Source organism: Canis lupus, chromosome 5, assembly GCF_011100685.1.
Source record: "Canis lupus familiaris isolate Mischka breed German Shepherd chromosome 5, alternate assembly UU_Cfam_GSD_1.0, whole genome shotgun sequence".
Lineage (NCBI taxonomy): Eukaryota > Metazoa > Chordata > Mammalia > Carnivora > Canidae > Canis > Canis lupus.
In genome coordinates, this window is record NC_049226.1 from 16,696,623 (window position 1) to 16,720,939 (window position 24,317).

The 24,317-nt window shown below is 40.5% G+C and overlaps 1 protein-coding gene across 8 annotated transcripts in view; it reads left to right on the top strand.

Annotated features, from left to right (window-relative positions):
- SIK3 (SIK family kinase 3) overlaps positions 1-24,317 on the top strand; it is a 240,358-nt gene that overhangs the window by 174,856 nt on the left and 41,185 nt on the right. For all 8 annotated transcript variants that reach the window (XM_038536044.1, XM_038536047.1, XM_038536049.1 and 5 more), the window contains exons 5-6: positions 16,371-16,495; positions 17,037-17,160. In XM_038536044.1, coding sequence (XP_038391972.1) covers positions 16,371-16,495; positions 17,037-17,160 — 249 coding nt within the window. The remainder of the gene's footprint in view (positions 1-16,370; positions 16,496-17,036; positions 17,161-24,317) is intronic.

Here is a 24,317-nt window from a genome sequence, read left to right on the forward strand (position 1 = left end):
TACAGGTCTTACAGAAAGTGTCCCATTATAGCTCTTTCCTTATATGTCTATTCAGTACTGAGCTTGATGAAAAATCCTATGTCGAGGAGAGGGTTTTCGTGTGTGTGTGTGTGAGAGAGAGAGAGAGAGAGAGAGAAGGGTTGGGGTAGTGCTATCTATAATAGAGCGAAAGGGTTTGGTTTATTACCTCATTCAAAAATAGCTGAGTTCAGTGATCCTAACTGCTAAGGTATTTTAAAGCTTTGAGAGAAAATTTGTAAGTCATTCACTGAAAATGCCAGTGTAATGCTGGCCCAGCATTTTTATTTTTAAGCTTTCATCTTCCACAAAGATAGTATTAGGCTATATAAATATATAGTGCTAGGAAGTTGGGGAGGATCAGAAGATTCGTAAGATTAAGCGACAGATATGGGGCAGTCCTGTATATGATATAATAGCACCTGCAACAAAATGGCACTGCACTGCTTCTCTAATACATTTTCCGGAAAGTAGATACAATGTTTCAATCTCATGCATAGTACCCTCTCCCCTGATCTAATTCTGACCTGCCCTAGTTTCTTGAACTAAACCAAATATCCCCCTCCTACCACCAAAAAAGAGCTGATTACTTGATTTAGTGTCTCCCCCCCCCCCCCCCCCCCCCCCCCCCGTGAAGGAATTTCTCTTGTGTATAAATGCTCAAGCTGTGAGTCAGTAGTTTTTGGCATTACTTCTCTATTAGCTCCTAGTCAGGAAGTTCAGCCAGGGGTTGGAGTGATTGCTAAACGCTGAGGACTTCCCAAGACCCATTTTTAAGAGTGAACTAATATTGTGACTCCTGGGAACTTCGAAGCTCAGCCTTCTTCACTACCGTAATTCTGAGATTCACACAATTGCCTCTTGTCTTGCAGAATTCCAAGTAACACTTTTGGGTCACATGATTTCTAGGCTAGTAGTATTGTATAGGAAAAGCAAGATTGGTTCCTTATCAGTGTCATGTTCCATTTTACAGCCCATATAACAGTCTAAATCCTGTTTATGTACTGTTCTTTCTGGAATGTTGGTCTTTGGTTCTTTGAGTCATTTCTAGTGAGAATACCTGACAGCTTGTCTCCTCCACCCCTCTCATGCCCTGAGTCTACTGGGAAATTAATCAAGGGCCAGAATTATTTCTGTCCTTAGTCTTTGTAATTGCAAGTGCGGAATTAGGGTTATGAGTCCTCAGAAGCTTTCAGGTTTTAAAACGTGAAGAATCTTGTCGCCATGTCTTCTAGTGAAGTTGTTTATTTAGCATAAATAAACATTTTCCTGTTCTACTTTGTTCCTCTGCCCCTTCCTTCTGAGCTGTTTACTTATAACAGCAAGGAAGGGAAGCACAAGTCACTCTTGGGGGAGTTGGCTGTCAATTTTAGCTGCACTGTGTTACCTTAACAGACATGGTGAACATTGGAACCAGCTGTGGGCTGTGCCTCATATGTTTACATCTGCTTTGCATTGCTCCTTGGTCAGCCAAAAAAGAAGTCAAGGGCATTGCTCTGAAGTGGTGGACCGAATAAGAAAATTTCCTGTTGCAGTCATCCTGAGTTTTAAATTAGTGCCACTTGTTCTTTCCTGTTTCCCCTTAACCACATAGACATACTCTGTTGATGATATACTTACTTTTAGGGAGACAGTATCACTATCCTATAGAGCTCTGGGCTCCTGATCTTGCCCAGAGCAAAGAATTTCAAGTCTCAAAATTGACAGTAAAGCTCTGGTATTTAAACCATCCCTAGAAGACAGACATATGGTTCAAATTAAAGTCTGCTGCTCTGTATTATGAGAAGGGGGATATAAGATACCATTTCAGCCTGCAGACAAATGCTAACCAACCAGGGTGTTGGGGGTTGGAAAGAGACTTAACAAATTACGTTAGGAGCCACTTGTGAGTGGAGAAATAAATGGCCATAGGCCACATGAAGAGAACAGCTCCGCCCATATGGCTTCTGTTGTGTGGGTGTGAGTATCCATCTTAACCAGTTTCTGCTGCTGTTTTCTTCTGTAACTCTTCAGAATATTCATCATTGTAATGTTGAATCTGTAGAGCATAAGTCTTTCCCATTGCCAATAAACAGAGATATAAAGTATCTTTACGGGCATCTTTGTACCTGAGAATTTTCTGAAACTATTACAAAATGTTCATCACGATGCATGTAGTTACCTAATGTGACCATACAGTGTTATAATCTCAGTGACTGTATTACCTATGCTGTACTTTTCATCCCTATAATTTATCTATCTTAAATTGGAAGTTTGTAACTCTTAATCCCCTTCACCTACTTCACCCCTTCCTCTCCTCCCTCCCCAGTTCTTCACATTCATGGGTATGTTTCTCATTTTGTTGTTGTTTGTTCATTTGTTTGTTTTGTGTTTTAGATTCCACCTATGAGTGAAATCATGTATCTTTTTCCTATTTGACTTATTTCACTTAGCATAATACCCTCTGGGTCCATCCGTGTTGTCACGAATGGCAAGATTTCATTCTTTTTTATGGCTGAATAATATTCCACTGTGTGTGTGTGTGTGTTTGTGTGCGCACACGCACACCACATCTTCTTTATCCATTCATCCATTGATGGAGACTTGGGCTGTTTCCATATTTTGGCTATTGTAAATAATGCTGCAGTAAACACAGGGGTGCCTATCTTTTTCAATCAGTGTTTTTGTTTTCTTTGTGTAAATACCCAGAAGTGGCATTACTAGATTGTATGGTTTTTCTATTTTTGGTTTTTTGAGAAGCCTCCATACTGTTTTCCAGAGTTGGCTGTACTGATTTACATTCCCTCAAACAGTGCATAAGAGCTCCCTTTTCTCCACATTCTTGCCAATACTTGTTGTATCTGACTGGTGAAAGATGATATTGTGGTTTTGATATGCATTTCCCTGATGGTTAATGATGTTTGACATCTTTTCATGTGTCTGTTAGCCATCTTATACCTTTTTGGTAGAAAGTGCCTATTTAGGCTCCTGCCCATTTTTAATAGGATTATTTGGGGGTTTTTGGTGTTGAGTTGTATGAATTCATTGTCCATTTTGGATATTAATCCCTTATTGGACATCCACTTTGTCAATGTCTTTTCCTATTTGGTAGGTTGCCTTTTCGTTTTGTTGATGGTTTCCTTTACTCTGCAAAAGTCTTTATGTTTGATATGGTCCCTTTTGCTTTTGTTTCTTTGCTTGGGGAGACATATCCATGAAAATTTTACTAAGGCTATTGTCCTTTAGTTTACTGCTTGTGTCTTCTTTTAGGAGTTTTATGGTTTCAGATCTTATAGATAGGTCTTTATGTAATCCATTTTGAGGGTTTTTGTGTGTGTTTGCATGGTGTAAGAAAGTGGTCCAGTTTCATTCTTTTGCAGGTAGCTGTTCAGTTTCCCTAGCATCATTTATTGAAGAGATGGTCTTTTCCTCATTGTATATTCTTGCTTTCTTCATCATAGGTTAATTGACCATAGAAGTATGGGCTTATTTCTGGACTATCTTCTCTGTTCTATTCATCTTTATAGGGGTTTTTGATTCCAGGACCATACTGTTTTGATTACTATAGCTTTGTAATATAGTTTGATATCTGGGATTGTGATACCTCCAGCTTTGTTCTTCTTTCTCAAGATTGCTTTGACTGTTCAGGGTCTTTTGTGGTTCCATACAAATTTTAGGATTTTTTTCTTCTAGTTCTATGAAAAATCCTATTGATATTTTGACAGGGATTATACTGAATCTGTAGATTGCTTGGGTAGTATGGGCATTTTAACAGTATTAATTCTTTCAGCCAATTAGCATGATATATCTTTCCATTTATTTTTGTCTTCTTCTATTTCTTTCATTATTGTCTTACAGTTTTCAGAGTACAGAAGTTCCATCTCAGTTAAATTTGTTCCTAAGTATTTTATTCTGTTTGATGCAACTGTATATGGGACTGTTTTCTTAATTTCTCTTTCTGCTATTATTAGTGTAGAGAAACACAATGGATTTCTCTATGTTGATTTTGTATCCTGCAGCTTTCCTGAATTCATTTATTAATTCGAATAGTTTAGTGGAGTCTTAAGGGTTTTCTATTTAGAGTATCATGTTATCCAAATAGCACCAGTTTCACTTATTCCTTACCAATTTGAATGCCTCTTATTACTTTTTCTTGTCTGGTTGCTGTGGTTAGGATTTTCAGTACTTTGATGAATAAAAGTGGTGAGAGTGGGCATCCTTGTGACATTCCTGATCTTAGAAGAAAAGCATTCAGCTTATCACTATTGAATATGATGTTAGCTGTGGATTAGTTATAGATCCCCTTTATTATGTTAAGATATACTCCTTCTATACTGGGTTTGTTGAGAGTTTTATAATGAATGGATGTTGACTTTCGTCCAGTTCTTTTTCTGTACCTATTAAGATGATCGTAGGATTTTTTAACCTACATTTTGTTAATGTCGTATATAGTGTTGGTTGATTTGTATATATTAAACTATCCTTGCATCCCTGGGATGAATCCCACTAGATTATGGTGAACGATCCTTTTAATGTATTTTTCAATACATTTTGCTAATATTTTGTTGAGAATTTTTGCATCTATGTTCATCAGGTACATTGGCCTGTAGTTTTCTTATTTTGTAGTGTCACTTTCTGGTTTTGGTATCAAGGTGATGCTGATAGAATGAATTCAGAAGCATTGCTTCCTCTGCTATTTTATGAAACCTTTGAGAAGAATAGGTATTAACTTATCTTTAAATGTTTTGTAGAATTCATCTGTGAAGCCATCTGGTCCTGGACTTTTTGTTTATTGAGAGTTTTTGATTACTGATTCAATTTAGTTACTAGTAGTTGATCTGCTCATATGTTTTCATTTCTTCCTGGCTCATTCGTGGAAGATTGTATGTTTCTGCTAATTTATTCATTTATTATAGGTTGTCTAATTTGTTTGCATGTAATTTTTTGTAGTAGTCTCTTTTAAGCTTATATTTCTGTGGTGTTGGTGGTTACTTCTGTTTCATTTCTGAAATTATTTGAGTCTTCTTTTTCTTGATTTGTCTGTCTAAAGTTTCATCAATTTTATCTTTTCAAAGAAGCAGCTCTTATTTTCATTGATCTTTTCTATATATATATTTTTTGTCTCTATTTCATTTATTTCTGCTGTGATCTTTGTTATTTCCTTCCTTCTACTAAATTGGGTTTTGTGTGTTCTTATTCTTTTAGGTATAAAGTTAGACTGTTTACTTGAGATTTTTCTTGATTCTTGAGTTAGGCCTGTATCTCTCTAAAATTTCCTCTCATAAGTCCTTTTGCTGTGTCCTAAAGATTTTGATCCCATGTGTTTCCATTTTCATTTGTCTCCGGGCATTGTTTTATTTCCCCTTTGATTTCCTTGTTGACCCATTGGCTGTTCAGGAGCATGTTTTTGCCTCCATGTATTTTTGTTTCTTCCGGTTCTTCTCTTGTTATTGATTTCTGCTTTTATACTCTTGTGATTGGAAAAGATGTTTGATATGATTTCAGTCTTCTTAAATTTATTGAGACTTGTTTTGTGGCCTAACATGGGATCTGTCCTGGTCAATGTTTTATGTACACTTGAAAAAAATGGAGCACAGAAATTCTTCATAGGGCTTCAGTCCTTTCTTCAATGTCATAAGTGCACTTTGAAACCACAGAGTGTATATACTTAACTTTTTGAATATACGTTGACTTTATTCTCTTCTTTGCCTTAAGTTTCTGAAGTTTTTTATTCTTGTATTTTACTTATATTGAAGTTGCTCCCTCTTTTGTGTTTTCCTGTACGTTGGACCAGTGTCTGGTCTGGTAGTGTTCTTCTCCCTGAGCCATGTGAGCCAAACTTGAGCTTATGATAGTGTAGTTTATTTTATTTGTGTCCCTGAATTAGATTGATCCCAGGTTGACATGTGCTGGGGGAATACTCGAGTGTTCCTTAGGATGATGTTAGTTCTAGAAAGCTAAAAAAAGATAATTACTGAATACAAAGTGACTGTAGTTTTTTTGTTTGTTTGTTTGTTTTTATTTATTTATGATAGTCATAGAGAGAGAGAGAGAGAGAGAGGCAGAGACACAGGCAGAGGGAGAAGCAGGCTCCATGCACCGGGAGCCCGATGTGGGATTCGATCCCGGGTCTCCAGGATCGCGCCCTGGGCCAAAGGCAGGCGCCAAACCGCTGCACCACCCAGGGATCCCCCAAAGTGACTGTAGTTTTAAAGAAATTGTTAGGCTCTGTCTATTCTTTGGCTTGTGACTTAAAGTATTTGATAATCAAAAGGTTATGATCAGAAAATAAAATATGTTTTAAAGTTAGGGGAGAGTTAAGATTAATTAACTGAAATATTCAGCAAAATTATGTCAACTCTCAGTTATACAGTTTTGTCTATTTGTTTTATTATCTGGGTTTTTTTTTCCCCCTTCCCTCCTCTTCCTTCTGGCCATCCAAGTTTTTTTTTGGTTTGCTAGTTTTATTAAGCCCGTTTACCTTAGGTTGAGCATATTAAAGGAAAAGAAGGGAGATCTAAATCTCCTCAGTGTTGGTTTTTTTTTTTTTCGTTAGTAGCTCTTGTTAAATTAGGGAAGACAGTAACATAGAAAAAAATGAATTTTTAAATTATTTATAAGTGATGTGTCTTCGTCCATTCTGGCTGCCGTAACAAAATACCACAGCCTGGGTAGCATATGAATAACAGAAATTTATCGCTCACGGTTCTGAAGTGATTATGTAGATCATTAAAATATTTACTCCTTTTAAGTTATATTTGACTACAGCTGTAAACTTTATCATTATATGTAAAGTCTTCATAGTTTACTCTTCTTCAACAACAATTTCAGTGAGTTCTCTGTTTTAGCAAGTAGCTCCGTTCCTGGCCTCTTGACAGTTCACAAAGAGCTGCTGTGAATTCTCAAGCATGTATGTCCTTTTTTATCCTTTTCTCTCTTTTCCTCTTTTTGTCCCTCCCTCTCTGTTCTTGATTAATCAGTGAATCATTTGTAAAACACTGAGTGCCATGTCTCCTCCCAGCACTGTTCTAGGAGGCAAGAAATCAGCGGTGAGAGAAACAGCTTCATCTCTGCTCTTCTGAGCCCTGATGATAATGGAGCTTAGATCCCAGTGAAATTGCCCTGGATGGCAGGAAATAGAAGTAAGGGAGAAAAAGGATCCTATTATTTTCTCATTTTTTTCTCTATTATTTTCTTTTTTATTATGAAATGCTGCATAAATACTCAGAATTGTGCATTAGCCATATACATATACTTAAATGAAAGTGTACTATAAAGCAAATACCTGTGCAATTACCATTTGGATCAAGAATTAGATCATTTCATCAGCCCAGACTGTGCCTCCCAATCCCAACCTCATCCTTGCTCTAAAATGCAATCACTGTCTTGATTTTTGTGTTTTCCACTTGTATAATGCTTCCCTCAGGACTGTTGCTCCTCGGGGTGCCATATTTATTGGATATAATGTGCAGTGGGGCAACCTTCATATAATTTGTTCTTGAACTATGTATGAATGGAATCATACCAAATATATTATTTTGCGTCTTACTTCACACACTGTGTTTACAAGATTTATCCATGTTTTTATAGCTGTGATTTAGTCACTTTTTTTTCTTTATTGTATTTTATGAGATGAATATACCACAAGTCATTTTTTCCATCATATCCATGATGTATATTTGGAGTTTAGAGCTCTTACCAATAGTTGCATTGAATGTTCTTAAACATTTATCCTTGTTTTACTCCTAAACATTTAAGAGTATAAATGGAGGAGTAAAGTTGCTGGGTTGTACATCGTATCTGTCTCCAGCTTTTACTTGTAATGCAAAACCAGTGTTGCATGTGCCTGAGCGTTTCCATTCCTGCACCCCCTCACCGGTGCTGGCTGCTACTCCACTTTACAAGTTTTGCAGTCTGGTGAGTGTGTGAGTGTGGTTTTAGTGTTTTTATTTTTCTCTCTAATAACAAGGTTGAACTCTTTCCCACATCTTTTGACCTTTTTTGTGATGTGTGCATAAATAAGTCTTCTACCCGTTTTTCTGGTGGGTTGTCTTACTGATTTATAGATGTTTTTGTTTCACTAGTAAGGATGTGAGTCTTTTGTTGTAGTGTTACTAATGTTTTCTTTCATTTTGTGGCTTCTCATTTTACTCTTTTTTTTAATTTTTTTTTCATTTTACTCTTTTTTGTTAAGATTTTATTTATTTATTTGAGAGAGAGTGTGAGTGCACAAGTGGGGAAAGGGGCAGAGGGAGAGGGAGAAGGAGAGAAAATCCCAGGCAGACTCTGCGCTGAACATGGAGCCTGATTCAGGACTCGATCTTAGGACCCTGAGATCACAACCTGAACCAAAACCAGGAGTCAGACGCTTAACAAACTGAGCCACCAAGGCGCCCTTCTCATTTTACTCTTTTTAAAACGTCTTTCAGTGAATAGATATTTTAGTATAATTTTTATGTAACCAAATTTACCACTTTTTCCTTTATGATGAGTACTTTTTGTTTCTTAAGAAATCCTTCCAGGGCAGCCTGGGTGGCTCAGCGGTTTAGTGCCGCCTCCAGCCTAGGGCGTGATCCTGGAGACCTGGGATCGACTCCCACATCGGGCCCCCTGCATGGAACCTGCTTCTCCCTCTGCCTGTGCCTCTGCCTTTCTTTCTCTCTCTCTCTCTCTCTCTCTCTCTCTGTCTCTGTCTCTCGTGAATAAATAAATAAAATCTTTAAAAAAAAAATCCTTCCATCGCCTGAGGCTATAAAGATATTCACCTTTATTATTTTATAACACTGTAGTAGTTTTACCTTTTGCACTGAGTCTGTGATCCACCTGGAATTGATTTGAGTATATAATGTGAGGAAGGTGTCCTATTTAATTTTTTTTCATATGGAAAACCAGCTGTTCCTGTGCCATGTATTGAAAAATCCAGCCTTTTCTCAGTGATATGTAACTTCTTTCCAGTGTACTGTTTTTAAAGAAACATGCAGTATGCCTCAAGCATTTTATGACTTTGGGAATTACATAAGCAGAGTTAAAGGGTTGAGAGTGAAGAATAAAATGAAAAACAATGTAATAACTAAGGAATTTGGAAATGTAAAAATAGTTATGGGTGTACATTTATCTCAATATAAACATACACAAGATGCTGAAAATATAGTGTGGGTGTGGGCTTTGAGGGCATCCAGGCTGGCATTAGGGGCTTGGTTTCATTAATGGGAATTTTTTTTTAACTTCAAATTTGGAGGGATCCCTGGGTGGCGCAGCGGTTTGGCGCCTGCCTTTGGCCCAGGGCGTGATCCTGGAGACCCGGGATCGAATCCCACGTTGGGCTCCCGGTGCATGGAGCCTGCTTCTCCCTCTGCCTGTGTCTCTGCCTCTCTCTCTCTCTCTCTCTCTCTCTCTCTCTCTCTCTCTCTCTCTCTGACTATCATAAATAAATAACAAATTTTTTAAAAAAACTTCAAATTTGGGCATGTTACTTAACAAACCTCACTTTCTCGGACATAAAACAAAAATAATGCTCATCTTAATGAAGTAATAAATACGTGGCAGTCACACAGCACTTGACAGAGGGTCCTTTACAAAACTTCTCCTTCCTTTGTCCTATATAATTGAGAGTGCCGCATAAATGGGAAAAGTGCTCTGAGAGAAACCAGGCCAGTCCAGTTCTAGGTTTTCCCAGATACCAGACTCTTTCCAGGGTTATGCCACTCAGCTGCATGGCCAGGTGGCTCCTTTCTAGGTACCCTGACTGAACTGATAATTGAGAACTGTTGTTTATTACTTGTCCTCAGACATGGTCAGAAATACCTTATTGTGCTCCCAGTATGATGTCTAGGTAATTGAGAATGAATCTGGATTATGTCTGTAGCCCAGTCCTACAATGTAGCATTTCATTAAGACAAACTGACAAATAGAAATTCTGAGGGGGAATGATCCCATTTCTAATCTTGAGTAATTATGTCACCCTACTTTTCCCCAAGACGCAGGTCACAATTACTTGGGTAACATTATATTTCACTATAGACCACCTTTCCTTCTTTGATGTGCTTTTCTCCTGTTTCAGCTTCTTTGTTGTAATGATCTTTCTGTTTGCTTTTGGCTGCATCTTCTTTCTCTTCCTGCACCTAGAGAGCAGGAAGTACTTTGGGGTGCATTCTAAGCCTTAATTCCCAGCCATCCTTTTTTCTACACTTATTCTTTTAAAAAAAAATGCTTATCCATTCAATACTATGACTCAGTTCCTCAGAACATGTCAACTTGAATTTCTTCTCACCTCCTTTAACTCAAGATATAACAAAAATATTTTTTTTCTTCCCAAACCAACTACTACTCTCTAGGCTTTCATGTAGCCAGACGTGCATGGTCATGCTCTCTACTTTCCCCTCCTTTTTACCTCATGTGTTCAGCTTGTCTTAGTACTGTCCAGTCTTTTTTCAAAGTATTTTTTGAAAATACTTGTTCTTTATCACAGGCCTTCCTCTTCACCTCACATCTTATCTAGTCTTGATTTCAGGTTAATTTTACTGTATCACCTGTTCTCTCTAAAAGTTCCATTGACTCCTCATTGCCAGTAAGAGTGGTCTTCAAACTTCTGCAGAAAGAATTATGTTTTGTTTGTTTACATTCAGATGTCTAAATTATTTCCAGGAGATCCAGTAAGGCTGAAGCGAGGTTTGTGGATCCCTCTACATTTTCTAAAACTGTATTGGTGATTCTGATTTGCAGAGAGGATGAAAATCAGTGGTTAGGAAAGGACAAGGGAATGGGACAGGTGGTGCTTTTGATTCGATGTAAGTAATTATCAGGATTATATTTTTGTATTTGGGTGGTAGATTCACTGGTGTTCATTGCATTAATAAAACTAACTATTTATAAAAGAAAACACAGGGATGAATCTTCACAACTATGGGTTAGGCATGGTTTCTTAGATATGACACCATGAGCATAAGTGACCTTAGAAAAAGCTAGGTAAAGTGGAGTTCATCCAAATTAAAAACTTTTGTGCCATCAAAGGACACAATAAAGAGAGTGGGGGGGGGGAATTCCATAGAATGGGAGAAAATACTTGCAAATCATATCAATGAACTTGCATCCAGGGAATATAAAGAACTCTTACAGCTCAATAGTGAAAAAACAACCCAACCTAACAATGGGCAGAGGACTTGGGTAGACATTTGTCCAAAGAAGATATACCAGTGATCAATAAGTACATGAAACAATGCTCAACATTATTAGCCAATAGGGAAATACAAACCAAAATCATAGTGAGATACCATATACCCCTGTAGGATGACTGTAATTAAAAAGAAAAATGGCAGTAACAAGTATTGGCAAGGATGTGGAGAAGTTGGAATAGTGGTACATTGGTAGGAATGCAAAGTGTGGCAGCCACTTTGGATGAAAGTTTGGTCAATTCCTCAAAAATTTAAACATGGAGTTACCATACCATATGACCTAGCGATTCCATTCCTAGATATATAGATAGAGAGATAGGGATAGATACACCCTAAGAAGTGAAAACATACACTCACAAAAAACATACAAGAATGCTCATAGTAGCATTATTCATAATACTAAAAAGTAGAACTAACTTGAATGTCTGTCAGCTGGTGAGTGGATAAATAAAATGTGGTATAACCGTATCATGGAATATTATTTAGTGGTAAAGAGAAGAACAAAGTACTGGATTGATATATGCTAGCTACAACATGGATGAGCTTTGAAAACATTATGCTAAGGAAAAGAAGCCAGACACAAAGTCTACATATTGTAGGAAATATCCAGAATAAGCAAGTTCACAGAGACAGAAAGTTAATTACTGATGGCCTGGGGCTGAGCTCAGCAGTGGGAGAGTTGGGGGGGGGGGGGGGCGGATTGGGGGCTGACTGCTGATGGGCATAGGGTTTCTTTTTAGGGTGATGAAAATGTTCTAAACTTGATTGAGGTAATGGTTGTACAACTATGAATATATTAAAAGCCACTGAACAGTACACTTTTAAGTGGGTGAATTTTATGGAATGTGACATTTATCTCAGTAAGGATAGTGAACAAAAATCTGAGTAGAAACAGGCCACATGTGGAGCAAGGATGAGACTGTGTCCCCACCTGCCCCATGCTGCCTCCAAAACAACCCAGCAGTAGGGAGTTACTTCCCAAAACTACCAACAGAACCCAAAGTAGACTGGTTTGAGTTTTAACTGCTTTCATTTTTTTTCCCTCCAGTCTTTTTAAAATGTGTAGCAAAATGCCCCTCCTAGGTAAGCAGCTAAGAGGATAAAGAGGAGGTATTCTTCCCATTTCCGTTAGCCAGTCCCTGGAGTGTAGATTAAAAGGAACTAGATTCTCAAAATGAGTTCCAGATTTAGTATGTGAATGACTTGAGGTTTCTCCCACATCAGTAACTTAAATCTTCAGAAAGTAAGTTATGTTATAGGTGGATGGACAATGAGCCAGCCAGAGTTGTAACTTACAAGCCGCACAGCAGTATTGAAGACGGATGTGAAATACTTGTGAGGAGGTTCCAGTAGGGAAGATAGGACAGCCGTCTGCTGTCGGTGAAACTGTGAATTTATAGTGATGTGTGCATTGGACAAGGAGGGTGGGTCACACTCTGTTAGGTTTGATACATTAAAGAATGAATTGAGATACCCCAGGATCATTCATTGGAGGAAGCTGGCTTTAACGGGAAAAAATAAAGTCACAGCAGGCAAGGAGAGGCAGATTTTGCTTAAATGTGCAGTTACGGGTGGCAACAACATGTGAAGTGGTTACAGGAGACCCCTTGACTGGTTTACAAGACTAGAGAATTTTTTGGTTGTAATAGGAAATAAGAGCAAGCAGGGCGGGGGCAGGGGGGGAGGTTGTTGTTGAATATTACTAAAATCTTGCTGTTGGTCATCAGTCCAGCTGTTGAAGCCACCGCTCTGGTTGTAACACACTGTTGAAGCAGGTGCATCCCCAGATGCGGATCCCTGTAGTTGTCAGGCCTGATCATATCATTCATTGTTGCGTGCTCATTTCTCATACCAGCACCTCTAAGCTTATAGCCACCACTAACGATGGTTCCCTTTGAGATTGTTTCCTTTGTAAAGACTTCCTGTTTGGCAGATAGAATAAACACACTCATGCCATTAAGTTTGTGCCTTCCCCTCCGCAGCAGAGTAAATGGGTAAAAAGGTTACTGATTGTAGATCATCCATGGTTCAAAATGAGAAATGTCCTGTATATTTTAAGCTGCTTTTTAGGAAAATTTAAAACCTTATGCTTTTAATTAATTGGTTGCCCTATTGTGTTCTCCATTCAAAATACAAAATACTCCACGTTTCTCTCTTCTGGATTTGCTTACCGGTCACACCAACGTCAAGGTGCATCCGTTATCACAGACAGTATCTGCACGTCTCTTCCACGTGGTGCAGAGGAAGGCCAGCCATGGAAAAGGATCTGTGAAGTCTACAAGCCAATTATAATAAAACAAAATAATTACGGATCCTCTTTCTAAAAAATTCCCAAAGACATCTGCTTTGCTGAATCTCATTTGTTAGGATTTTTAACAACCTATCCTCACTCTTGCAAGCAAAATCTTAACAGGGTTCAGTGCACACAGACTTTAGTAAATTAAAGTTACTGGCTTTTAAAAATTGGTGGAGCTTTAAATGCAGTTGCATTCATAGTGAACATTTACTAAGTACCTATTGTGTTTAAACTCTGTTATACTGGGTAATCTGAGAGAGTCGGAGATGAATAAGGCATTCTTAAGGAACTAGAAAGAGTGTGTATTTCAGGGGCTAGAAGAATAGGATATGTATATGTGGAAATAACCAAAATAAGGGAGAAATACAAGGTAATGGGGGGTACAGAGAGAGGCTATCAGGAGATCAGGGAAGACTTGACAGAAGAGGCATTTATTTCCTGTTGATGAAAGGATATTCAATTTCTTATAGAAGTAGCTGTAAATGTTTCTAATAATGGCCCTGACCTCTAAGCCCCTTGTGATCATGACGTTAATTTTAGAACTGTAGGCAGGAGGGCTAAGAGGTAGAGGCTCTAGTGGCTGGCCGGCTGCCGTTATAAGGATGAGAGGGCTCCAGGAGCCAGAAAGTCACAGGGTCAGCCAAGGGATTTTCTTGCCATTTCAGTCAGTGACCCTTTCTTGAGTCCTGGCTCTATATGAGAGCACTGTGTGAAAACAGTGAGTACTGCTGTACTCCTCCCGTTTACTTACTAGTGGGGCTAAGCACACAACACAACTAAGTGTAAGATACGACAGAGTATTTGGGGTATAGAGGTATAATGAAAGGGCTACGGAAGCACAGAGGAGGAAGCCATTGACATAGCCTTTTGTGGTGGAAATCAGTTAAGGCTTCATACAGGAAGTAATATTTGACTGGACCTTGGAAATGAGCGATCTTTCAAATGTGGGAAAGAAAGGAAAAGGCATGGCACAGAGAGGAAGCAGCCAAAGGCAGGCATGTGAGCAGAGGATGGAGCAGGCTAGCAATGCTGAAGGGCGGGAGAAGTTGGACAGATGGGTGGGCTGGGCCCAGAGGAGCTGAAGGACATGGCTCAGAGGGTTACACTGTTCTCTGAGCAGGTGGGAGCCACCTGTATTTTTGAGTGAGGAGTTAACGCAACATGATTTGCGTGACTGTCCCCGCTGTAATGGGTGGCCTAGAGAGAAATGAATTGGAGGTAGTGAGCTATGCATGAGCCTTGGTCGCAGAGAACATGAGTATGAGCTGAGGTGTAAGGAGTGGAAATAAAAGGAAGGAAATGGATTTGGGACACACTGAACAGGGTAGAGGCAGAAAAAGTTTTATTACCAGTTTTGGAATGGGAAATAAGAGGGAGCAGGGAAACGCCAGTGCTCCCAGATGGTGAGTTTGAGCTCTTTCTTCCCAGGTAAATATTAGAAGTTCATATCAGGAGTGGAGCCAGGACCAGAGATAGCAATTTGGAGAATTATTACCAAACAAATGATAATGGAAGCTATGGGAACAGAAGAGTCAGCCTTAGAACAAGGAGAGAGAGAGGCAAAATCGGCACAGAACTTGCAAGAAAATACGTAATGTAGAAGAAAGAAGGGAGCAAAGCAAATAGCAGATAGAGACAGAGTTGTCTTTTTTTTGAATTTGTTTTTACTGAAGTTTGATTTGCCAACATATAGTGTAACACCCAGTGCTCATCCCGTCAAGTGCCCTCCTCAGTGCCGGTCACCCAGTTACCCACCCCCCACTTCCCCTTTTGTAGCCCTTTGTTCTCATGGTAGGAGTCTCTCGTGGTTTGTCTCCCTCTCTAATTTTTCCCACTCAGTTCCCCTCCTTTCCCTTATATTATAATCAAGGGGCGTAAAACTAGGAAGGGGAGAGTAGGGAGTCACTCTGCATTTTCAGGCACCATGACTGCCGGGAATGTGGTAGGCCTGGGGCAGGAGGGAGCTGGCCTCCGGACGAGTTGTGAGTTGTTAGTGTAAATACTTACATACATGAAAGTATTCAGAAGTCTACAACTCTCTGTCCCTTCGGCCTGCCATCCTTGCTCATTTTCTGAGCATTCCTCTCCACACCTTACCTCTCCTGTTGCCCATCGGTTCTCTCTTAAAACAGCAAGAAGGGAAGAAAAGTAGGGGGGTAGTTGAAGCACAAAGGGACTTGGAGTTAAATGTAGATGCTCTTGTTTCAGTGTGTAATTAAGTCGCCTATCCTTTCCTTCGAAAAAGCCACCTTCATGATAATAACACGACTTTATCTAAATTTTCAAGTCGCTGTGTCTCCCATGGTCATAAATGGGTTTGTCATAGGAAACAAAAATGATAGGAAAATTCTGGGTCCAGATGAGTGGGCTTACATGTAGTTACTGACTCTGACACGATCTTAACATCACTACCCAAAGTCACTTCTGTTCTGAAAGGAACAGGCTCACTTGGCTCACCCGGCAGAGGTTCCCAAAGGGAGTGGTATTGGTTCTGCTGACATAACCCCATTACTCGTACTTTTTTTTTTTAAATTTTTATTTATTTATGATAGTCACAGAGAGAGAGAAAGAGAGAGAGAGAGGCAGAGGGAGAAGCAGGCTCCATGCTCCGGGAGCCTGACGTGTGATTCGATCCCGGGTCTCCAGGATCGCGCCCTGGGCCAAAGGCAGGCACCAAACCGCCGTGCCACCCAGGGATCCCTCATTACTCGTACTTTTAGTTAACCAGGGATCTTCTGTGTTCCAGGTCACCTTTGTCTCCCTCTCACTATTATGTTCAGTTCAAGTGGCTGCTTGTAGAGTTTCCAAATGTTTTTTTTCACATTTGATACTCAAATGTAACGATCCAGAGCCTTTATTTGGTGACTAGAAGCTAGTAACATGAGTTGTGTGTGTTGTCTTTCTAGATTTTGGCTTCAGTAACCTGTTCACTCCCGGGCAGCCACTGAAGACCTGGTGTGGTAGCCCTCCCTACGCTGCACCCGAACTTTTTGAAGGAAAGGAATATGATGGGCCCAAGGTGGACATCTGGGTATGTACTGTCTTCTCTTAGCCCCCACTGGGTGTTTATCCTGCGCTGGTAACAGCTGCCTTCACCCTGGGTGACACCAAATGCTGCATGCACTTTGAGACCTTGACTTCCTGTTCTTTGAATTCCCGATTCCATGTGCAAAGCCTTTCCTCCAGCTCTTTTCTTTTGGACTGAGCCACAGATTTCAGACTTCCCCCTTTTGCATCTGCAAAACAAGCCCAAGAGCAAGCTTGGATGGGTGCCCTGGCCAAGAACAGAGATTCTTTCTGTTGTTGCCACTTGCCTTCTCCCTAGAGGATGAGTACTGAGAGAAATTCTAGATACGTGGCCCAAAATTAATGTTGAGAAGCAAAGAAGAATGTCAGCTATCCTAAAGCTGATTGGCCTTGACAATGCCCCATATTATTTCTGATCAAGAAAGAAGAAAAAGCATGTTCCATTATCTTGTGCGTGACTCACTATTGTCTTCATACACACACTGTAATGGCCTCTCGTTTCCTCCGATGCGATTAATCGTATGTGCTCTCTGTTTGGGACACAGAGCCTTGGAGTCGTCCTCTACGTGCTTGTGTGTGGTGCCCTGCCGTTTGATGGGAGCACACTGCAGAACCTGCGGGCCCGGGTGTTGAGTGGGAAGTTCCGCATCCCATTTTTTATGTCCACAGGTAAGGGAGTGACCAGCACCTCGCAGTGACTGGGTTTATAGGAGTTAGACATGCTGACTTACTGTGGGGATCGAGTCATGGAGCACAAACAGCCCACGTAACAACCTTTCTTACCCCAGTTTGCTGTATTGGTGCCTCCAGAAGCAAGGATCTCTAGGAACATAGTGTACAGGCTGTTGCGTCAGGGGGCCCAGTCTGAGGTGGCCTGAGTTTGGCGCCGAGCTCTGCATGTAGCTACTTGTGTTGTGTGGCCAGTTGCCAAGTCTGTCTGAGCTTTAGTTACCTTATCTGTGAATGGCCTGTAGTTTTTTGTGAGGCTATTACTCTGAAGACTCCATTAAATATTCCATGGAGAGAGTCAACAGCCCATCATAGAGTTGCAAGGCAATAAATATTCCTGTTCCACCCTGTCTTTGGCCCCTTTCCCACCCTTTCTCACAATAATATCTCCACGTACTGGGGCCCTGCGGAGATGAGCGGTAAATGCCCAGGATGGAGGCAGGCTTTGCACCTCACTCTTGCTGCTACATTTCCTACTTCCATGACATTTATCCCCCAGACTCAAAGAAAAAAGTATTTTTTAAATGAGTGAGTGGTGGGGTAGTAAGTGGCTCTTGGAAAGAGGTAACACTCTAGACAGACACCAAATACACAGAACCTCTAGTGTTTCATCACCTTTTCTATGCACGTGAGAAAGGAGCAGCTTAGAGACCATGCAGTGAGCACCCTCATTCATTTCGCTTAACCACATTTTCAATTTAAGGAATGGCACACAGAGTGTATGGCCCATGTTGGCAACACAGCATAAGCACATTGCATTTTAGAGTGAATAGAAGACCCTTTTTCTAGATTTGCTTCAAGTCTCCTTAGAATTAATGGCTTAATAGAGTGTCTGATAATGATGAGTGAAAATGAAAAGTAAAAAAAAAATTAAAAAAATTAAAAAAATAAGAAAATGAAAAGTAAAATAGAGAAGATGGTCAGGGCTGGTGGGTGGGAGAGTATTTGCAAAGGTACAGCCAGGGAACCCCTTTACTGCAAAAGCGACATGTGAGCACAGACATAGAGAAGGTGAGAGAAGGAGCCACACAGCCTAAGGATGAGCTCTCCAGCTTGGGAGGAGCGGCCAGTGCAAAGATCCCTGGGAGGGAGTGTGCTGGAGTGTTTAAGGAGCAGGCCAGGGGCCTCTGGGCATGAAAGAGGTGATGGGTCAAGAGAGATAAGGTCAGAGAGGTGAGAGAGAGCTTGCTTTTAGGGCCCATTCAATGCAAAGACCTGAGTTTTTACCATGAGCCAAATGCCAAGGATCAGAGGGCATTGACAGAAGAATGATATCATAATCTGACTTTTGTTTTTTTCCTAACTTTTATTATCAAAATTTTCAAACACACACAAAAAGTCAAAAACATTTGACTTTGAATTTTGGTGGTTGTGTTTTATTTTGTTTTTTTAAATCACTTTGGCGGGGGATCCCTGGGTGGCTCAGCGGTTTGGCGCCTGCCTTTGGCCCAGGGCACGATCCCGGAGTCCCGGGATCGAGTCCCACGTCAGGCTACCGGCATGGAGCCTGCTTCTCTCTCCTCCTGTGTCTCTGCCCACCCCCCTCCCCACCATGTCTATCATAAATAAATAAATAAATCGCTTTGGCTGCTCTGCTGGTTAAAAGGGCTAGGGGCTAGAGGAAAAGAGACTTTTGCAATAATCCAAATGAGAGATACTCGTGGCTTATTCCCAGACATGGTGCGGAGGTAGAGACGGTAAGAAGTGGTCAGATTCAAGAGATACTCCATACTTTGTGGCAGGCACCGTTCAAAGCATTTTATAAACATTGACTCATTTTGTTATTATGACAACCCTATGAGATTTGTAAGTCTATCACCTCCATGTTACAAGTGATAAAACTGAAGCCAGGACACGTTTAGCAATTTTCCCAAGATAAAACAGCTACGAAGTGGCTAAACTAGAATTTGAACCTAGGCAGTCTGGTTCCAACAGCACTTATGCTGGATTTGATGTGAGAGAGGGGGTCACTAAAGGTAAACTCCAGGAGTTTTGGCTTGACCAACTGCAAGGATGAATTTATTGCTAACTGAGATGGGAACAGCTAGAGAAGAATGCTTACATTTTGGAGAGATGTTTTAGATAATTTAGTTTGAGATGTGCATTGTAGCTCTCAGCTGAGATCTGGTGTAGGCAGTCGAATCTAGGGCTGTAGCTTAGTTGAGAGTTTTGGGCCAAGGATGTATATTTACAAATCATCAGAGTATAGATAATATTTACAGCTTTGAGATGAGATCACTTTGTAGGCAGTGATTATAAAGAAGAGGACCAGGGGTTAATCTCCAGGCCACACTAATGGTCAGAGATCAGGAAGATGAAGAATGATCGGCACGGGAATTGCTAGCAAGGTGTGCCAGAGGGTCTGCCGTTCTAGAAAATAAGGGAAAAGGTGTTTAAGGAAGAGAGACTGAGGAATTGCCAGGTGAGAGATGAGTGGGAGCTGAACATGGGAAGCAGGAATGTGACGAACAGAGATGACATTGGAGGATGGTTTTGGTGGAGGGGCCGGAGGACAAACCTAATTCATGTGGCTACAACAGAAAAGGAATGGAGGCAAAATAGCAAAAAGAAATAGGCACAGCTATCCCCAATTTTACTATAAAAGGAAGCAGAGCCTGGGGCCAGCGGATTGCTCTGGCCAGTCACCAGTGATCCTGTCATCATCCACTGGGTGTCCTTGGTGCTTATCTTCATGACTGTCCAGCAGCACTTAGCACCGACCCACTCCTTACTTTTCTTTCTTTTTAAAAAAATAAATAAATAAACTTTTTTTTTTAGGGCAGCTTTAGGTTCACAACAAAAAATGAACAGAAAGTGCAGCCAGTTCCCATATACCGATGTTCCCTCACACTCGTAGCCTTACTCATGATCGGTATCCCACACCAAAGTAGAATATTTGTTATATTCAGTCATCCTACATCAACACTACATCAGATTATCATCCAAAGGCCATAGTTTACATTAGCCCTCACCCTTGGTGTGCATTCTGTGGGTTTACACAAATATATGATGACATGTATCCACTATTATACTATCATACAGAATAGTTTCACTGCCCTAAAAATCCTCTGCACCTGTTGACCCACTCCCCCAACCTCTGGTAACCACCGATCATTTTATGGTCCCCCTAGTTTTACCTTTTCTAGAATGTCATATATAGTAGTTGGAATCCTACAGTATGTGTAGTCTTATTTCATTTAGTAATATCCACATAAGGTTCCTCTCTGGCTTTTCAGGGCTTGATTGCTCATTTCTTTTTAATGTTGTTTTATCCCATTTATCCATTTACCCACTGGACATCGTGGTTGCTTCCACATTTGGACAGTGATGAATAAAGCTGCTGTAAACTCCATGTACAGGTTTTTGGTGTGGACCTACGTCTTCACCTTCTTTGGCTAAATACCAGGAAGTATGGTTGCTGGATAAAATGGAAGAATATGTTTAATTTTGTAAGAACTGCCAAGCTGTCTGTCAAGGTAGCCACAGCATTTTACATTCCCACCAACAGTGAGAGTTCCCAAGAGTTCCTGAGCTCTGCATCCTGGCCAGTATTTTATATTTTGCTTTGGAGTTTTGCTGTGCTAATAGATGCATAGTGGTTTCTTATTACTTTAATTTGCAGTTCTCTAATGATGCATAATGATGAGCATCTTTTCATATGTGTATTTACCATCTGTCTGTCTTTTGGTGACTTGTCTGTTCAAGTGTTTGGCCCATTTTTTAATCAGGTTGTGTGTTTTCTTATCTTGGAGTCACTCCCCACTTTCTGAAACACTTTTTTCTCACTGTTTCTCAGACACTACATTCTCCAGTTTTCCTCCTGTGTCTGTGGATGCACCTTCTCAGTCATCTCTGCCAGATTGCTTTTTCTCTGTTCACCCTTGAAGTTTTTTTCTTTTTATACCATCTTTCTGAGCCATCTTACAGCCATGGCTTCATTGAGGACTGTGATGTTCAGTCCCCTATTAACGCTCAGTTAACTCTCTGGCCCAGACCTCTTCTCTGAGATGAAGGATGACCTAGCCAACCCATTGCTACTGATCAACTTCACTTTTATGTCTTGAATTCACATCAATAGAAACATTTCAAAACTGACTAACTCTCCCCTCCCTATCCTTGGTTGCCTATCCTAGTGAATGAATGGCAGGCGTTACCATGTGAGCAAGGCAGAAACTAGCCTGATTGCTCTGTCTCACTGTTGTCACAGCTGATCAGTTACCAGATCATGTCCATTCAGCCCTCCTTTCATGTAGCTACTTCTATAATGGCTCTTGCCTAGGAGAAAAAATAGCCAACTAGTGGGTTTCTGGCTCTCGTCTTGTCCTTCCCTGATCCATTCTCCACATGCTGTATGAAGAATCTTTCTAAAATAAACAACACACACGCGCACAGATCTGATCATACCATTTTTCAGCTTAAACTTTTCAGTGGTTTGCTTCTGAAATGGTTTGCCTCTAGGCTAAAGTTCATTTCTTAATGTGGCAGGGCCTCTGACTTTTAAACATTTTGACCATGACCGCAGTAAAAAATGTTTCATGCTGTGACCTGAAACCTGCACATATCCATACTCCTGAACAGAAGTTGCTTTTTAAAAACAAAACTTGCCTTCATTATATATTCATTAACACTAATATGCAGTACACTCCAATATATTTTGTTCTGTTACATTAAAAACTACTGATTAGGAGATCCCTGGGTGGCTCAATGGTTTGGCCCCTGCCTTCGGCCCAGGGCATGGTCCTGGAGTCCCGGGATCGAGTACCACATCAGGCTCCCTGCATGGAGCCTGCTTCTCCCTCTGCCTGTGTCTCTGCCTCTCTCTCTGTGTCTCTCATGAATAAATAAATAAAATATTTTTAAAAACCCCTACTGATTATAACTTACTCTATTGATGTCATGACTGCTGTTTGAAAAACAGTGGTCTAGGAATACCTTATGACCTGGTGCCTACCATCTCTGCAGCCCCAGCTCCCCTTCTCTACCTGGTCAGCCTGACTTCCTCCCACTTCCCGGAACAAGTGATGTTCTGTGGAGCGGTTCCCTTTGCCCAGAATACTTCTTCCTCCTCCAGCCCGACTCCACCCACTCCTGTATTCTTGAATAAGAAACTCACATGCTAGAAAAAGAATCAAGATAATTTCTACCAGTCTTCAGATCTCTGGGCTATTTTTTTTTAAATCATGAGACTTACCAAACTTTTTATTGTAATTACTTCTTTTATTGTACATCTTCCACACCAGACTGAGCTTAGAGAAATATAGATAAAGTGTGTTTCTTCACAGTTGTCTAGAGCCTAGCATAGTATCTGGCATGTAGCAGGACTTAGTAAATAGTAAGTAGATAGTAAATAGAATGCTATTTAAAATCTTTCAATGGTTTGCATTTACACTTAGAATGAAGTTCAAAAAGCCATTATCATGATGGGCAACAAGGTATAGCCGTGATTGGCCTGCCTCTTTCATCTCATTTCCTGCTACTGTTCACCACAGGTTCTGAGCACCAGTCACAGAGGCATCCTCAGTTTCTCAGACTCACCAAGCACACACATTCCTGTTCCCTCAAATATCCATATGGCTTACTTCCTCATTTTACTTGAAGTTTCTGTTTAAAAGTCCCCTCAGAGAGGCCATTCCCAACTACCCTTCATTATTCTCTTTCGAACTCCACTTCATTTTTTACATGGCATGTACCACTGCCTGACTTCATTTATTTATTGTGTCCCTATTCCATGTGCCCACTGCCTCTTGACTGTAGTAAACTTTTGTTTTTGTTCACTGCTCAGTTTATTCCCAGGGCTTAGGAAAGTGCCTGCGTTCTAGTGGCACTCAGTATTTGTTAAATGAATGAACAAATGCCTGTGTAGTTTCATTAAAATGCTAATTATTAAAACTCTCCCAGAATGTACATTCGTTTTCAAATAATAACAGTAATAGTGATTTACATTTCTTTAGAACTTTCAAGTTCACAAAGTATTTCCTATACTTGATCTAATTTGAGCTGGATAACTGTACTCTCTGGGATTGGTATTGATACATACTATTTTAGCATTTTGCCATTGAAGTTTAAAGAAATTATTTGACTTGCCTAAAGCCACACAGTTAATAAATGACTAACATAGTCATTTATTCAGTGTTTGTTTGACGACACCACACTGTTGCAAAGAAAGGGCCAGATAAACAAACCACTTCCTCTGCTTTTCCAGTGTCCACAGTATTTCCTGTGAGCAGCTTGGATTCCCCCTGCCCTCCACCCCTGTTCCCTTGCATCATGGCAAAAGATGGGTACTCCAGCCTTACCAGAGCTGGCTTCAGATAGTGGATGCTGGTAAAAAAAAGCCTATCATGCTATCAACGACGTTTATCTATTAGTGCCTAGAAATAAACCACATAGCATTTTAACTACTTAGAAAGAACTAATATTTATAATAAAATTTAACACGAAAGTTTAAAGACTCAGAGAATGTCAATCTTATTACCCTAATTGTGCTTACTTTTTCATCTTAGACAAGTAATTTCGTAAGTTGGAATAAGCATTTTCATAAAATGAAGTACAGAGAATGAGAAACCACCAGTCTAGGAAATGAGTAGACAGTTCTGTGTTAGCCATCTGAGCTTTCCTGCCGTCGGGGACACACCTGTTTGGCCGTGCCTAACACCACAGCCCTAAACCCCAAGGCCCAGCAGACAGTGCCGTCATAAGGACAAGGCATAGGAGCAAAGGAACTCATATAGCTACCTAATCTTTTCCTAGCTCAGACCTCATAGTACCATAAAGTTTCAAGTTCACATGAAGGAAACCTCCAGGCTGTCTCCAAGTTCCTTCTCTGCTTACACCTCTAGTTTCTGGGCACGGTGGCCCCTCAGCAGAGCTAGAGTGAACTCTGAGGCTGGAGCTAGCTACTTTCCAGCTGTGAGCTCGGCTCTTCCTGTGCTGCAGCAGATACGGGATTGAAGAAAGTCCTGAAGAGCCAGATCTTTTCTTTTCTCAGGCTGGTGTCATAGACTTGAGCCTAGTTGATCCATTTTTCTGCCTAGAGGATTTAGATGCTCCAGCAGAGCTGCTGTTCTCTAAATTAGCACTTGGGAGGCCAAACACAT